The 18809-nt window shown below is 36.0% G+C and overlaps 1 protein-coding gene across 1 annotated transcript in view; it reads right to left on the bottom strand.

Moving 5' to 3' along the window:
* The window catches only part of TTC27 (tetratricopeptide repeat domain 27), a gene marked incomplete at both ends in the record, with an annotated part of 167242 nt that overhangs the window by 26377 nt on the left and 122056 nt on the right, over nt 1-18809 (bottom strand). Inside the window, 3 exons of the mRNA XM_081998456.1 lie at nt 841-1068; nt 7087-7209; nt 9366-9461. Coding sequence (XP_081854582.1) covers nt 841-1068; nt 7087-7209; nt 9366-9461 — 447 coding nt within the window. The remainder of the gene's footprint in view (nt 1-840; nt 1069-7086; nt 7210-9365; nt 9462-18809) is intronic.

The following is an 18809-nucleotide window of genomic DNA, read 5'->3' as shown; positions in this document are numbered from 1 at the left end:
CCTTTAAAATTTTTCTAAAGCAGAAGTCCAGCTAATTATGTGGAACTCAAAACAGCAGCTTTGGCAGCATTCTTTGGAGGGCAAGAAGGAATATCCCACTTTTGCACGGACCTCGAAATGGCTATGAAGAACACAATTTATATACATAAACAACCACAAAGCTGTTTTAAATACTCAAGACCTTTTGCAGGTTATTATATGGGACTTTATTGGGATGGTGGCTGAGAAACTGAAAGAACAGCTTGGAAAACATCTATCAAAATAACGAGCTCCATCAAGAGAACTCTTTTGACTGTGGTTTCAGTTTTGATGCATTATTGTAATAAAAGCTACTGTCATCACAAGTGTAACACAATGCTTCTCAGTGACTCCAGAGCAGGACAGATCAGAACACTTGAAAAAGATTTCTGTGAAATACAGAGATCAGAGTCTGTACCTCAAAGCCAACAGATAAAGTAAAAATATAATTTCATTAAAATCTGTACAGCATTCTTCTTTTAACTGTTTTGCTTGACACTTGTTCATGATTTATTTGATGATAATTATTAATTTTCAATGGCTTGATCTCTTTGAAATAGCAGAGCTGTACAGGCAAAGAGTTAGCTGCATGCAAGGACCTGAATACCTTCATTTCATTGTGCTACTGTTTTTAGCCAGGCTCCAAGTGAAATGAAATTGAAATGAAATGAAATGAAATTTCCATGGTGAAAAATTTGCTAAGAATAGTAATAAGCTGTTACTTTGACAATTGTGCACAGAATTGCCTTTTTACAAAGTGTATCACCATTCAAAACTGAACACATCAACTAAAACAAAGCCATATGTGTATAATTTCCCAACCTGCACAGGGTTGATCTGCACTGAACGTTCAAAGCACTCCACGCATTCCCTGAATTCCCGCTTGCGGAGATGGAGGAGGCCTTTGGAGCGCTGGGCGCGGGCACTGCGATGCCTGGAGAGCTCCCAGGCCTTGTCATAATACTGGTGGTCTTTAAGAACATCACCAAGCAAACAATATAATCCTGGTGTTTCCTTTTTCTCTAACTCCCGCCTGAGTATTTCTTCTGCCTGTTAAAGAACAAAGAGAAATCAATACATAATGGGATAATTTATTTTCAGTTAATTGCCCGCCTGAACAAATACCACTTTAACACCTTGCAATCATCAGTTGAAAACTAAGAAGTTGGGATAGTAAGGAAACAGTATCTTGATCCAACACAGCATCAAAGATAATGTCCAGAGAGAATCTGGTTCCAAACTGTTTTAAAAAAAACCACAAACACATCAACGTAATATAGTAGCTTTTGGTTAAATGCACCAAGGAAAATGTACCCATTAAAACAAGAAGCAGCTTGCTCCTTCTTATATATCTCAGGTGTGTATTCTGTTCCAAGAGCAAATATCAGTCCTGGACATCAAACCTACACCTACTTCGTAGCAATGCAGTATCAGCACCATTAAGGTATATGATATCCTAATAGTTTATCATCTGTGTTTTTTAATACTAATAGTATTAATAAGTACTAATAAGTACTCTTGCAACAACTATAATTCCTTCTTCTTCAATTGCTCTTTTCTGAAAATAGTTATTTCCATTCTATTATGTCTGAAGTCACATCCACTTTCATACTGTTGGTTTTGGAAATGCTACTCTTTTATATAAGATGCAGAGGTTATAAATTTATCTAAAAGTTTGAGATAAAATCTATTCAGAATATATACAGCATCATGGAAAAGAAGACAGAATCCGGGTCTCACAGGCATTTATTATGGGCTATAACCAACTTTTAAAACTCTCTATCTCAGGGTCACTATCTCACTCTAACAATAAAATTATTGTTTCTCTTTTAAACAAGAGATAGCTTGCTTTCTGAAAAGATAAATACACTGGACAGATGATCTGTTGTTCAGACCGAACTCTTACCTCAGTTCCCTGCTGCAAAAATGTAATATACGTAGTTCAGCTCAGTCTAATTTTTCTATTAGAAAAAGATCTATTTGAACCACCTGAACCAAGAAAGATCCAACGCAGCCTGCCACAGAATTAAAGTTTGACATTGTAACACTAGTCATTCTGCTATCATAGCTAGTTTATCTAAAAAGAAAGCTGAGTTCATCTCTGCATTTAAATTATTACCGCTTTTCTTGTTTCTGTAAGGAGTGTTTTCATTGCTTTTCAGATGATCTCTAGAGAATCAAAGTTTCTTACTCCTCTTCCTCCAATCAGTAAAATTCATTGATACTGTCTGCAAATCATCTTCAGAAAAATGACTTTGTTTTACTTTGTTTCAAAATATTTAATGCATAGTAATTTTAACACTTCATTCTTACTATCACTTTTGTTAAATAAAGTAGCAGTAAAAGTCTAAAAATTAATTGAAGTGCACAGATGTGAAAAAGGGATGTATTTTTTAGATTTCTAAAGGGATCTTAAACTAGCAAAAATGGAATCTCATTAAGAAGAAAATTAGTGGCTGAATATTAGGAAAAAAAACATGTGCCATCAAGTTATAAGTGCCCATGGAACAGTTCTCCAAAGAAGGTTCAAAGAAAAATTACTTAAAATTTCGAATTAGCCTAGTCAAAGCACTAGAAAACCTCACCGAACAAGAATACTGCACTTGCAGAGGGTTTAGTGAAAGAGCAGTTTACTTCCCCTTCCCTGCCTCCATCAGTTACTATGACAAGATTAAAGGAACACATATTAATAATAGATCTTTAAGATGATTTTTGTTCTAGAGCAGAGAAAACCGGGTGCTTTATTATTGCAGTAATCACATTAGGCACCAAAAGGTAAGGGTTTTTTTTCCCTTCAGATAAAGAAAAAAGACTGAAATGTTGCTGTGTAAACAGCAGCTATGAGGTGAAAGTGCATTGCATGCTGCTGCTTTACCTCTTCCTCTGCAGGGCACTCCCAAGCTCAGATTGCTATTCTGTGGCAATGCCCAGTACTAATCATACACTAGACTAGAAAGCCAACCGTTCACTAACTGTATTTCACATTTAAGAGCATAAAAACATCATGTTCTGGTCTAAGCTTACAAGAATTCATTGCCAACATAAATATTTCAGCACACAGATAAAACAGAAAATTAAATAAGCAGAAGTCTGACTCTTTCTTCACTTGATTAGCTATCTGATCACTTCTCTGGCATGTTACAAACCATTTTATTACTTAAAACTTTACAGGCTAATACAAAGGATCATAACTACAAACAAAAAAAAAATTTGTATTTTCAAGACAATTGTCACTTGTCTTCTACTACACCAGATAATACTTTAAAACTGGATTTCTCATATTGCTTATTTTTTTGTGAAGAAAAATATTCCTTTCTCCTAACTTTGTAGTGAACTATTTTCAAAAATGCACATTTAATCTTTGATAAGAGCCCTGCTTCTGCAAAAAACAACTCTTGTCTTAATAAAAAATATAATCAAGAAACATTTTCCATACCTCATGCAATGTACATAAAAGAAATATAACCACTAGAGGCTTATTCTTACCTGTTAAACAGATATTAATGATTAATTCACATGCTTTATAACTAAAAATTGTATGAAGCTGTATAATGCTTGCTGACTGAAACAGATGTAATTATAACAATGCTGCTTTCTGCTGAATGGATGGAATTCAATGCTCAGTTCAAAAGTCAGTTGATTTAAACATGAGAAAGGTTTAGGCTGTTATCTTGCTTTCTGGACTACTATGGTTGGTATGGGAATTAAACAGGCAACACTTCACAAAAATCCCCGATCAGTAAAGAAGGTTCTGGTTTAAACAAAAGGTGGTGCCTTTTTATTACTCACTACAGAGTCTTCTGGAAACCAAGTTCAAGATTCATCCTGTATTTGGCTGCCCAACCCTGAACTTCCACTTGCCATCCCATCCACATGTTCCCATTCATGTTTCCTAAAAGACCCTACTAGCCTCGCTCTTCACAGATCTACCAATTCTATTATTTGACAATTCATTCCTGTGCTATTTCAAAGTATTTCCTAAAATGCTTTCACTTTTCCTGCTTGCACATTATTTGCTAGGCTACCAGAGAAGTAGCACAAAGAAGCAGAACAGATGAGCATGGAAAGCGGTACTAAGAGAAAAGGAGAGCTCTTCAGTTTTCATCTTCGCGGTAACTTTACGCATGACCTTGGGCAAGCCATTTACTCCTCTCTACTCTCTGTAGCACTTTTGTAGCTACATAAAGGAGTGCTTACCTGCCTTCTACATCTGTTACGATATGTAGTGGAAATCAATCAAGTTCTTGAATGATCTCATGCACTAATCAGTACAGTACTACTTGACTTTGCATCTGGGAAGCATTTTCTGAATTTAAAAGTGAGCTTCTGAGATATTACCATAATTGTGTTTCCTTGCTCAAATGTTTTGAGCTATCTGTCACATCATGACAAGAAAAATAACTCTGCAGAACATGAATTGCTGGGTATGTTGGTCTAAAACCAGACTGTGTACCATGCTGTTTACTATGGGGAGATGATGGAAGAGGGGTAGGGCTGAAAGCAGTGTTCTAAGACAGAATACCAGGCTGATGCTAAAAGGTTGATCTCCTGAATTTATCAAAGGTCAGCAGGTACCATGCTCTAGAGCTCCTGTAAGGGAGAAAGGCCACACTTCAAGTGGAAGAACTGAAAATTCGCATCTCTGGTTCATACTTTCTTTTTTCTTTAGCAGGGAAATAGTACCATTTTTAGTGTATTATCCATTTCCAATGAGGTTGAAGTTGTCTGATGTAAATAATACTCTCGAGATCTCTGGGTCCCCCTCACAGTTAAAAGGAGGGAGATGGACACTTTTCAACACCAGTTCTCACTACACACATGGAGACTAGTGTCTCCTTTTGCAACAAGTCTGTTAAAGGAATACAACAAGAAAAGACTGGAATGAGAAAGCTACAGCAACTATCTCTATATATGTTATGATAGCAGTTTCTACTAATTTTGTTCAGATTATGAAACAAGTCAGTATAGAGCCATGTTTAATAACAGAAGATGCACAAAAAAGTTTGCTGAATGTCAGTGATATCTCACTGACATCTTACTCTGCAAAATTTGTACTGCTACATGGCCCTGTTATTCGTAAGTGAATTATGTATTTCCCAAGTGCACAATGTGGAGCTTCACATTGCCGTTATCTACATGCTCTGTTTCTTTGTCAGTGCATAATCCAAAAGTAGGAGGAAGGAACATATTACTTTGATGTGTAAGTACTCACAAACACATTGATATTGCTGATATCCGGCTGTTTTATTAGATCTTTCAGTATTTAAATTCAGGTTTTCTATGTAAAAGCATTTGTGAGTGAAAAACATGCAGAAGTTTATTTAATAGTTTGTTCTTTGGGGCACATGTATGCTAGGTTCTTCAATGACATGAACATCCACTGAACAACATATTGCTCTAGTAGATTCTGGTGCATTTCTAAAAGAATAACTACCATGTTTAAAAACATGAAAACATCGTTGGTAAATACAAACAGCTCATGTTCTGAGAGCTTTCTGATAACGAGCACAGTCACACCCCTTGTGGTACAGCTAAATGTTTCTAATTTTCTGGCTTTTTTGATCTGAAGCTAGCTTTTTTCCCAGCACTACTGTTACTTAGTACTTACATTGCATTTTCTGTTTTTCAAAGCACAGCACAAACCCTCATTCTGAAAGCATTTCTAAGCTGTTTCCTGTGTCAGATATCCTGTCCTATTCTCCGAGTGCCATTTTCATAACTCCCTAAGGGCAGTTTGTGAATGTAACTAGGACAGAATGCATTTCCAGGAAATGGAAAATATTGACCTCTATTTATCCACTGTACTGAAAAGATTGGGATATTAGCATACTATCTCCAGGGCATGCATAATGTGACACAGAATTTGCCTGCAAAACATATCTGTCCATTTATAGTGACCAAAATCTAGGTGTTGGTGCATGATAATTAGAAAAAAATATCTAAGTATGAGAAATTCTGCACTTCTATTAATTGAAGTTACAGCGCTCTAGTCTGTAAACTTAAATTAGTTTAAGCATAGCCTTTGTGCTTACGGCATCATAAAAGCACACGTGTTAGTATATTTAATGCTACCATATACTAAACAGAGGGAAAGAACAGGGAAGAAAAGAAAAAAACATATTTTTGTCTGAAAGTGAATATTTCTGAAAGCTATATAAATTCTGAAAACAATGCTTGATGGTGTTAAGTTCCTGTTACAGTCTTTCTGTGTGAGAGATTGCACCAGAAAGAGAACAGAGCTAAATTAAACACAAGCAGCCATTGCTTCCAGGTATCATTTTCTAAAATCTTCCTATTGTTGATCTAATAGTAACAGCAAAATAATAACAATAGGAGAGCTGCTACAGCCTGCTACCAGCATTTTTAAACAATTCTGTCACCGATACATAGAGTTAGGTGATGGCTTTAAATTGTCTTCATCTGGAGCTGATCACACTGCAGCAGTGTTAAGGAAATTATGGAGAAGTTCAGGCAAACATCAACATAGACTTAACAAAATAAAGCCTTTTGATCTTATGCCATTTCTTCTCTCAAATGTTTGATTCTGTAATTTGAATATGTTAACATTAGGTAATTAATCACATCAAGCACCAATATTGTTCTATTTAAACTGTTTTTAAAAACTACAGTTAAGAGTTTGAAATCAAGTGGGAAAGAAAACTAATATCCCCTCCAGACAAAGCTCCAAGACCCCATCATGAATGACTGCTACAGTCCTCTTGAAATGCCCACATTACACCTTGCTGTGCATCCATAGCTGTTAACTTTATTTTCCTTGAATATTTTCAAGAATCACTATCATAATCTTCTTGCTGCTTAAGTTATTTCTTATTTACCAACTTGTATTTCATGTGGTCATTACCCCCAATTTTTTTTTTTTCATTCACAGGTTATGACAGATCCATATGTCATGTGTCCATTTTTCCTAAAACAGACTTTCCTCATGATACCTCTGTAGAAGTGAGTGTCATTAGTGAATTGACAGCTAAAGCCAGACAGTCCTTCATACTTCAGATCCTCTTTCAAGATAGGATCTCAGCTGGAAAAGAGGAAAACCATTTTCCTTACCTTTCCATGCTGCCCTGCTCTTTCATAGCAGATTACTGCATCTTCCCACATTTCCAGCTCCTCAAATATCTGCAAGGCAGAGCTGGTGCATCCCAGCTCAAAGAGTAAGCTTGCAAGCTGACGCTGGAAAGATAAGAAATTCCAGGTAACTGAAAACATGTAAGCAAATACTATTTATATTTTTAAAAGATGTTAGAGGCATTTCTGGCATCAGACAGAGAATATGTAATTATTCTCTTGAAACTTCAAGCTGGAGCCTCAACGTATATACCTCTAAAAAAACCCCATCAATAGAACAGTAATTGTTTTGATTTGACTTTTGTTTGTATCAGTAGCTTAATTACTTTGAACTAGTTTATAATATAATGCAAAAATGGAAACAGACATAGCAATAATGAATTGACAGAGATGAACTTCCACTGCTTAAATGAGCATGGCCCATGCAGCTGGAGAGCAGCTGCAGCAGGATGTTGGGAAGGCTGAGAGTGGGAAACAGAGGGTGAAGGAGAGCATTAAAGCCTCTTCTAGCAATGCTTTGCCATAGTAATCTGTACCTGTGAAAAAACACAGATGGAAAGAAAGGCTGATATAATTGTTATGAACTCATGAGAAATCACTGTCCCAAACAGCCACTGACAAAGGGTGTTAGTTTTTAGTCAAATCAGTATTGGATTTGAGCTCAGGTTCAACTGCCTAGTTGAGTTTTCCTCACAGATAAGTCAGCGTCTTTGTTATTTCAAATTCAACTATTAGTTCAGTGAACTTATGAAAATGAGTAATCTTTTCAATTAAAAAACTAACAAGGTATGTTTTCATGACTTTGAAAAGTTGTCTTTGGTCTTTTGGTTATTTTTTAAAAGGAGATTAAAACTGCGTATAGGTTTGCATCTTTGAAGAAAGGTTAATTTATTTTCTATATGTGACATATACAATTTGGTTTGCAAAAAAAAAAATGGAAGCATTCTGCGTAAAGACACCTACTGCTATGAGAACCCACACAATGAACTCCTGCAGTGATTTTGGTGATCCTGAATGGATTCCCTGAAGTAGTCTGCAGATGTCATGGACCTCTCTTTATAGACTTGAGTTCAGTATCTGTTACAAATCCACAGAGTCACCATACGGGAGTAGACTGGTAGTTAAAAAATTATGAACTGGCTACAGTTCTTTGACATAAATCTGTAACAAACTGAAAATCTGTAACAAAGTAATTATTTGTTAGCTTGATATTAATCACTTAGGGAAAAAACCTACATTTGCCAGTGTCTGGAACTAAATCTCATTTATGTTTTATTAAATTTACTCAGAGTCAAATTTGGTAAAATTTATATAGTCAATGCCTCTTCTTTACTATGACTAGAAGACTGCAGCCATCTTCCATTATAAATCCCTATTTTAGTATTTCTATCTTTGGCTTGGATTGAAACGTGCCACTGACAACTGGAAGTGAAAACCACATTTGCTGGTTCTATTGCAAGCGCCCATCGAAAGGTTGTGTGGAATCATTTGAGAATGTTAGGAGAATATATGATTGGTTAAAGTAACATGCATTGAGGTTAGAAATCAAAAAGGAATAAAACACCATTTAAAATAAACAACATGAACACCTTTGGAGGTATGCAATGCAAACAGTATTCTTAAGTTTGTAAAATACAGCATCATCAGATAAGACTCTAATGTGTAGATTTCTGTTCTACAAAGAGTTTATTGTCATGTTAAACAGAGTGGTTTTGGAAACAAAACAAAAAAATCCTGTCAGCACTAGTAAAAAGGGTCATGTCTTGAAAATAAAAACTTTCTCAGCTCAAGAAGTTCTTCAGTGTACTTTTGACTCTTAATTTGGCTGCTTTGACCGTGGTCCACTTCCTGAAAACAACCTAAAGTGAGTAATCATTAAAAGATGAGAAAGGTGCAAGTAATAGTAGCATAGGTAAAACAGTAGTAAACAGTAAGACAGTGGCAAGATTATTTTTACAGGAGTTATGTTGGAAGCTTATAAGTTTTGGTCCATTTTTTATTGAAGGAAAAAGGAAAGTAAAGAAGAACAGCACTATAAGCAATTACTTCTGTACAGGACAGAGCAAGACATCTGAAAGCAAAACACTGTAGAACTTGATTTCTTTCCAGAAAAAACTGGTGTGTTGTTAGGTTACGTCTTTTATTTCTACAGTGGTTCAACTCAAGATCATATTGCTCTTTTGACTTCCGAGTTATGCAGTATCAAAAATAATAAGAACCACAGACTTTTAAGTACAGCTTGAAATGGGATTGCTACACACCTGTATGGCCCAGTGTGGAGGCACCTGACAACAGTAGAAAATCTTCATGCGTTCAGATACCTTCGTATTTGCATCTTCAAATTGGTCTGCAAGTGCCTGTAAAGTATATTCTGATTTAGGCTTTACTCAGACATAATCACCTCCACCCCCCAAAAAAATTCAAAGCATTCAGGATTTTAGGCATTCTTGACATAATGAAGAAACGTTATTCAAGATAACACTAAACACCAGTAAGCTTACGCCATAATACGCTACAAGTCTTTTTATGACACCATGTAAGAAAATGTAAAAAACATTAATGTAAAAAGTCTTTATTACAGCTAATAATAAATTAAAAAAACTTTGAAGAGATTTAAATTTCAAAGTGTATGTAACAGGAATAAGAATAAAATTTATAATCTCAAATACTTGCAGAGTAGAACTGTGCCAAATATTAAAGTGACCTTGCCTAATGCATTTCAATCCCTTAGCTAGTTTTTCAGTCTAAGATAGTATCGGTGTGCTTTAAGCATGAAATTTCTTATTAAAAAGAGAGAGAAATACAAAGACATTATACTGGACCGTGCTTTCAGAAACACTGTTCTAACATAGACTAGATTATTGTGACTTGGAGTACAATTCAATTCAGGATTTTTTTTTTTCCTTTTGGTGGAGCTTTGGATTGTTGAAATGTTTTATTCTGAAATTCTTTGAAAGAGATTGGTAACTTCTGCATAGCAAATGTGCAGCAGCTTCAGCACATACTTTTTCTCTGAAAATCCACTACAAAGTTATTTAAATAAAAATTCAATAGCAAGAAAAATAAAATATTAAAGGTAGCTATAGCCAGAAAGATGGTTATAAATTTTTAAATAAGGGAGAAACTCTCTTCAAATGCCAGTCATTGCTAAATTAGCAAATTTAAGGCTAGAGGTATAAATACAGGAATATTAAATTACTTGCCTTCGCATGATTAATCTATCCAAGTTTTGCATATAACTCTAAGATTCTAGAAGGAACTAGACAGGTTCTCAGAATTTTCTCACCATGGACAATGAATGCAGAGATTCCCAAACAAAATGAAAAATTGGATAGGACTGCTTCTTCCTCTCTCTTTCTAAATCCAACTGTTGGCTACCCAACCTGTACCAATAATGCAAATAATAGTTGTGTAAAATGAAAATAATCAGTTATGCGATTTAAACTGCTAAGCATCATGTAACAGCTATTGATGTTGATGGGATTTATTAGGCGGCTTCATTCTTTTAATAAGAAAAAAAATCACAACAGGCAGCAATAATTTAGGCTTTAAATCCCCACTTAACTGCCTAATTTTAAATACTAATATTTAAAATATTCAATCTTATTCCCATTCTCTCTCGTAAAATTACTTCCAGAGACCTGTTCCTAGAGATTATCCAGAAACCTACCCCAAGAAAATGGCTGAGGTGTACTTGTAGTAAGGAAAGGGACAGACTAATAAAATCACATTCCTTTACACAGTTCCAAGCAATACAAGAGGAGTCAGATTCAAATAAAACCTTTAAAGTAATATGACTTAATTACAGAGGTTACTTAACTATGAACTATACAACATTTCTGCTGAAATGTTCTAATGCTATGCAGAAGCACATTTTTCTATATGCTGTTGCAACACAAATTAAACTGAAAAATTGTCCAATTCCTTGGGTAATCATTTTACAAGACCAGACAAAGTAGTAAACTACGGTTGGAAAATTTAAAAATAATAATTGCTCTAAGCCAAGCCAAGGCCAGAAAATCCTAACTATGTCCTCCAAAATAATTTTTTAAGGAGACTAGGAGATGGAAGGCAGAAAATTTTTTAAGTCCATCAAAACGTTTTGTTCTTGTTATAGCTTTTGGTTTTTTAGTTTCTATTATTCAAATAGAAAAAACCTGGAATTCAAAGTAAAACAGATTTTCAAAAGCAACATATTTTATTAGAAAATTTGTGGCCATATCCTTTCTACACTTCCTAAGCAGAAAAGCCTAATGTAAACGACATGTTGTAGGAGAATATGACTACTAGGAAGTAGAATTCTCTCCCTTCCCAAAACAAATACTGTACCCTGTTCAGAGTTCCAACAAAAACTAAAAATGTAGGTAGAACATATGAATATTACACATTGCCTAAAAAAGAATAAATGCTAATGAACCTAAAAGTTATTAGAATACATGGTTTATGCACTCATATGTTGAAAAAATAAGCTCTGATAGTTTTGCCTACCGGTGAAGTATAGAAAATGTTACTAAAAAAATTGCTGAATTCTATGTTTCTGAATTATACTTGAGGAAATAAACTTTGGGTTGCACAGTGGTGAGAAAATGAGAATCCTAACCTTATTGCACAGCTAATCTCTAATCACAAAACAATAAATCAATAAGTAAGATAGCACTGCCAAGCAAGCATTCTTATTAATAACCTTCAACATAAATACCATATATATATATAAAAAAACCCCTATGTAAATACAGAATATTTGCAACGCAGTCAAAAGACATAAGACTTGGTGACTTTAATTCACAACTCTAAATGATATACAAATTCTTCCATCTGCAACGTTTAAAAACATTAACCTTAAGAGATTACTCCCCCACCACATGACACATCCTTTCCCCGAGGCATGAACTGCCATAGATAACGAGTTCTGAAGTCAAAAAGCACAGCAGAGAGATACACATTAATCTACTCTGGAAACAATAAAAGCATAGATGGTTTTGATGGAATTTTATAGCATGATCAAAGACTACTTTATTGCCACATGAAAGCAGGAAAAGACATCTCTAGAAACTACAATTCATTCTCCCCATCTCATACTCAAATTTTTGGTAAGACATTAAGAAGTACAATAGGTAGCCTCTGTTTGAGATAAGTATACGATGTTAATTTGAAATGATCACATTAGAGCTTTTATCACTTTACTAATCAACCTCAGTCTAATCACTTTACTAATCGAATTCAGCCGGTAATTATCCAGGACTTGAGTACATGAAGTTTGTAAAGGATTTTTTCCACCTTGGATGTAATTTCCATACATTCATTCTCATTGCACATCCTTGCTTTGCTTCTATGTTCAGCATATATGTAAGATTACCATGGTCCTGATGATAAAATATCAGCTTTGATTTTGAGCCTGCCTGTTTCAAACTCTTTATCCTCTCCACTTTTTTTACTGTCCTTGTCTTCTATGGCTGACAGAGTAAGAGCTTTTTCTTTTTAGCCAGACCTTATCTCTGTACTTAGTCTCTGGAAATATTACTACACCCTTATGGTTTCTGGTCAGAAATGTCTTTTTTTTTTTTTTTTAACAACATAATGCGATTTGATTTCTCAACAAACTTACAGAACCCCTTTTAAATTTGTTATTCATCCAACTGGTGAATTAATCCAATCCTTCCCTCATAGTTTTGTTCCTTCTGTTAAAATATAATCTTCAGGTAGCTTTTTGCATCTGAGGTGAATACATGGCAGACCTTCACATCTGTCTTTCTATTCTTAACTTCTTTATTCCAGATGAAATAGTTTACTTTCTCCAAAAAAAAAAAAAAGTCCCTTACTATGTAAACTAACTATACACAACCATTTTTTCCTTCCATTTCATCTGAAGCCATTTCCTTCACCATGTCACCTTAATCCATGCTTATTTAGGGAAAAAATTCTTCTAAAACCAAACAAAAGCCCCAAAACCATGTCTTTGAAAAGAGCGAGATTCTCATTACTTACCAAAAAAATCTGGAAAACAGCATCACACTTTTGTCTGTGCAGCAACTACTGAATTCTATCTGGATTTCTCCCCTCAATAATGCTGAAGATAGGCCTGTCCATATCCAAACCTAATATTGCTGGCCCCAATAAAACATGTTCCTCAAAATAGGCTCGACCATAGACAGCATTTTTTCCGTGCTATTTCATCTCACTTCTTCCCAGGTCTTCATATCAGTAATACACAATATGACTGCACCACTTTTACCTTTACCTTTCACTTTTCCGACAGGCGCATTTCCAGTTTTAGTGTTCCAGTCAGAATTGCTCCACCATGTTTCTTTCATCTGTACAAAAGCTTGTTTCACAGATTGTGTCAATAATAGTAGCTTGCTTGTTTTGTTTTCCCATCTTCTTCCACTGCTAGCCAGGCATCCAGCTGTTTCCCACCAACCACACCGCATTTAAAACATTAGTTTTTACTACTTTAGTACCAGTTACTTGCTATGCATTTACGAGTACCACTATCTCTACCCCTGTTAGCATCTTATATTCTCTCATACCCTTTCATTTACCCTGGTACACTTGATGTTCCTCTTTATTTATGATTTTGTAAATAGGAAGATTAGACAAGATTTTTCCAGTCTTCTCCTGCTTCTCAGTCTAGAGATCGTGTCAGTCTGACAGAATCAATCCCTAGTTAATACCTCTGGGACTCCAGTGGTGACCATCCGCCTAAGAGTCCTTTCTACATGAATGCTCCCAACAGCCACAAACCACTATGTTTCTCTGTCACCTAACCCTGACCAACATGTTGACTGCAGCATTATCTTGCCTTGCGTTTGCCCTCCTTCTCTAACAAGATGTCCCACTGTTTTACAGATTTTTGCTATATTTAACAGGGGTTTAGCTTGATTTATGCCAAAGGAAACTGATACTGTCACACATTCCACTTTTCCCACCATCGCCATGGTCCATCATGTACTACGCAACCGGTACCTTAACTGCTGACAGACAGGAGAGGACGAATGGAAATGTACCTTTCAGTCTTTCCTAACACAGAAACTCCAGACACGTATTTTCATCATGTTCTTGCGATTCTCAGGTCCTTTTTCTTCAACTTCTCCTAAGTCTGAAGACTCCTGAAAATCTGACGCATCAGCCTGACCTCTCTACACTCTACCTAACCACCTATTTCCATTTTCCTTGCCCTTCTTCTATTTCTGTCCATTACCTCTGTATGTTTTATAATCATGCTGTCACAACTCTACTGCTCTTGTATTCTAGCTGCTCCCTTAGCTCCATGCTTCTTCCAGTAATACTCCTGCCAGCCATGTGCTCTATGGGTAGGCTTATTTAACAGAAGCCAACAAAACTTTAGCAAACTGTGCAGCCTCCTTAATGTTTTCCTCTTTCGTATTATAAAAACACCAAGTTTCAGCATCTGCATCTATGACTGCAGGTTACGGTTTGTTCATAAGCTTTGCCAAAGGATACTTGATGCAAATTAATTTTAATGTACTCAAAGATGATGGAAATACCACCATTTCTGTATCCATTTCTACATTTTCCCCTGCTTTGTCCCACTTCCAGTGCTAGTCCCCAGCACCAACATCATCTTCTGTCCTTTACAGGAAAAAAACCAGATTAACCCTCCACTCATTTAATCCATCTTCTGCTTCTTCTGGTCACTGTCTGCTCAGCTTTTCAGCTTCTTGCTTAGGCCACTCTTGACCCATGTTTAGGCTTAGAAGGTAAGTATATACCAGCATATACCATAAACAGGAAGCTTTGCCTTCAGATGTCAAAACTGATACAAATTTTCCCCTTTTTGTTCTGCTTGCTGAGCTTATGAAAATTACAAACTACATAGCAGCGAAACCGACGGTTACATTTGTTGAACGCCTACCATCCTAGCTCCTCATATGATAAAAGTATACTCGGGGTATGTAAAAAATTAAGCACATCCTCAAGAAAGGAAGGGAGGAGGAAGGCCTTGCAAACACAATACTGAAACAACAAATTAACATATTAATCTTGGATGAAAAATTAAATAGGTAAGGTAGGTTTTACAAATGGCCAACTCTGGGCATCTGTCTTCGCTTATACAACCTATATATCTTTTGAAGTGCCAAAGTATGGACACCAGTTTTTTGACTGCCTGTCTTGGCTTAGGTGTCAAGCACCGAAGTGCCTGATGGTGCAAAGACACAGTTGGAATTGTTCAGCAAAAACGCATCTGTAGGGAAAACGATCCTGCTATCTCATCTCATCTCATTCTTACTATGGTTTCTAAGAATTTAGCAAGTATATGGCCCAAACTAAACTGGGCTCACCTACATTATTTACTCAAGAACAAAGTAGAGGAAAGCTTTGTAACAGTAACAGCAACTACATGTGTAACTCTGATTGTACAATTACAAAGTTCTTGTTTTATTCATCAGCTTAATTTACAAATGATGAATAAACAGGATAAATAAATAATCAAAAAGCTCCGTTGGTTCACACACACACACAGAATCATTAAGGTTGGAAAAGACCTTTAAGATCATCAAACCATAAACCTGAAGTGCCACGTCCACACATTTTTTGAACACTTCCAGTGACGGTGACTCCACCACCTCCCTGGGCAGCCTGTTCCAATGCTTCACTACCCTCTCACTAAAGAAATTTTTCCTAGTGTCCAGTCTAAACCTCCCCTGGCGCAACTTGAGGCCATTTCCTCTCGTCCTATCGCTGGTTACTTGGGAGAAGAGACCAACACCCTCATCGCCACAACCCCCTTTCAGGTAGTCATAGAGGGCGATAAGGTCTCCCCTCAGCCTCCTCTTCTCCAGACTAAACAACCCCGGTTCCCTCAGCCACTCCTCATAAGACTTGTGCTCCAGACCCCTCACCAGCTTTGTTGCCCTTCTCTGGACACGCTCCAGCACCTCAATGTCCTTCTTGTAGTGAGGGGCCCAAAACTGAACACAGGATTCAAGGCGCGGCCTCACCAGTGCCGAGTACAGGGGTGTTATCCCTTCCCTGCTCCTGCTGGCCACACTATTTCTGATACAGGCCAGGACGCTGTTGGCCTTCTTGGCCACCTGGGCACACTGCCGGCTCATGTTCAGCTGAATGTCAGATATGACAGAACTGTGTCATACCAATAGAGCTTCTACTGCTTAGTTTTTATGAAACAAAAAGTGGGCATTTTTTTAAGCTTATGCAACAAGAAGCCCTTGTGGACCTTGTAATATTTACAGACTTCTGTAAAACTTCCAGAGACTAATTGTTAAATTAATTCAAAATTCCATGCAACTTAAGACCTAATTCTAAATGCTTTAAAAATCTTTTACTTTTGGGGACAGTGATGTTAAAATACTTGTCTAACAGAAAAACCTACATAATTCTTGAAGCTTCAAACCATTAAGTGGCTTTATTATTTTTTAAAGTGTCCTCTGCAAAATTATATTTTCTAGCAATAAAGCCTGAAAAACACTGCACAAGAAAGAACTATAGTCCAAGTTAATTCCGTATGCATTATGACAGTAACTGTCACAGCCTTGTTCTGCAAGTGTGTGCTCAGTAATACATAAATACAGAATTACTAACAAAAGCTGCATTCCCCCTGAAGAAAACATATCATATAATAGGTGTCTAAAATTCAGAAACTGTGTACACATTAGAAAGCAGATGACAAACAGAGAGAATGAAATGTACAGAATAATTAGGATTTTCTGACTTTTCTTTCTTGTGAATTAGATCAGATATTCCAAGTTTTTCTAATGTCCTATTACATATTTTAGGACCTTCTGGATATGTAATTAGATCTTGAGTTACACTCTTTTGGTAAACTTACTTTTAAAAAAAGGCCAAAAATTATATTTATAATCCAGACAACAAACAATGTGTTTCAACAGCTCTTTGTCAACCCAAGAGCTCCTGTAACCATGACCACTGGGACAATGAAATCCAATGGTCAAAATACTTAATCGTCCAGTGAAGCAATGCCAGAAACTATGAAGCAATAAAACCAGTTTTCATAAAACAACACAGTAAAGTTTTGCTTAATGAGAGAGAGTAATTTCTGGTTGATTAATATGGATATAATGTGGAAAAAAAGAAAACAGTTGAGATTAGACTGAACTTCTAAAGGGAGATTTATAACCAAACAGTGATTACCTTATTGATTGCCAATTTTATCGCTAGCTAAAAAGACACAAAAGCCGTACATTTGGACTTACTACATTCAACCATTACTCAGAACTGCATTTTGACATTTAAGACAGGACTTTGTTGCTTTGGAAACTAAAAAGACTTAAAGGAAATAATGAGCTATCCTTTTAAAAAGCTCACAGATTTTTAAATTATGTATTTCTGTCAAATGATGAAAACCTCTGACTAGACAAGAACTAAAGCATGCAAACACAAAACAAAAGCTATTAAGCAAGGATGTATTTCAACATCAAGAATGAAATCCTCCCCTTCAATTTATCTGATTTTCAAAGGGGAATTATGACATTAAATACTTGAGGAAAATTTATTACAGTGATCACTATTATAAATGATGATTTCTGATTCATGGAAACTCAAAGAGACATTTCTTACATTGTGTAGAGATGCCAAGATGAAGAGAACTACTTACTGGAGGTTTTACAGTATTCATATTCTCAGAAGGATGAATATGTTCTGTGAACTCTGCAGAAGTTCAATGCTTAAAAGGGTAAAAGTCCTACCCTCTTTTTACCCCTCATTCAGATAAAAGTCTTGGTTTCATTAAAATCTTGTAGCCTTGAAGACTTCTATTTTTATTTACTTTACAAGCTCACCCTTTTAGTCATTCTTTCAATGAAATTATTGCTTGATAGGATTGACCTCAAATGATGTGTATATTTAAACCAACTAGAGGACTATGTATCATACTCCTCCCTGGGAACTAACAGCTGGTATACAATTTGTTAAAGCGAACGTTAAGATGTTGTATAGCTGTGTCTACTTTGTATTGGAAATGAATGGTTACAAGGCACCTGGAACACAGGAGCTGCAAAGATGTCAGGATGCTTCACAGAGAGAAACTACTACTAAAGTCAACGCAACTCTAGAACTATAAAACCAAGCAGCACTCGAAACAAAATTAACTGAAACATGCAAGGAAAAGGCTTCAGGCTGACAGTTTTCAAAGCTAAATCTGTTTGCATTGAAAGCAGTGTTTTAACTACTTTGCCCAATGTTTTGATAAAAACTTCTTGATTGTATATAATCACTACGTTGAAAGAAATCACAATGTTCAGTATATGACATTATTTACATTTTTTAAAAGTCACAAGAAAACAGCCCCAGTTTCTAGCAGCTTTACACACAGAAGAAAAAAGGTTGATTTCCTCTCATTGAAATGAAAACAAAAGTTTTCTATGCATATTCTTTCAAATTAGCGTAATCCCTGTTCACACAGCAGACTAGTTCCCCAACTACTACGTTGCTTTTTTTTTTCCTCCCACCTTAGGTTGGACACAGAAGTCTCCTTGTTATGTAAGAGAGGCCTTCTTGAACTGGATTCAGCACTATCCACCCCACAGTATTTTTCCAGTAACTTATTTTGATGGATTATTCAGTTAAGATGCTCCATCTCTCAAGAGCGTAACTAGTCATAGTATTGAGTAGGCATTAAACGTATGCTAGAAGCCACTTAATAATATTTGTTTTATGGCTTCTCCTCTGCTATCTCCTATTTCCTTCTCCCCCTAAAGAAACCTGCC

Source organism: Phaethon aethereus, assembly GCF_964289735.1.
Source record: "Phaethon aethereus genome assembly, chromosome: 3".
In the NCBI taxonomy this organism is placed as follows: domain Eukaryota; kingdom Metazoa; phylum Chordata; class Aves; order Phaethontiformes; family Phaethontidae; genus Phaethon; species Phaethon aethereus.
This window is presented reverse-complemented; position numbering and strand designations above follow the sequence as displayed.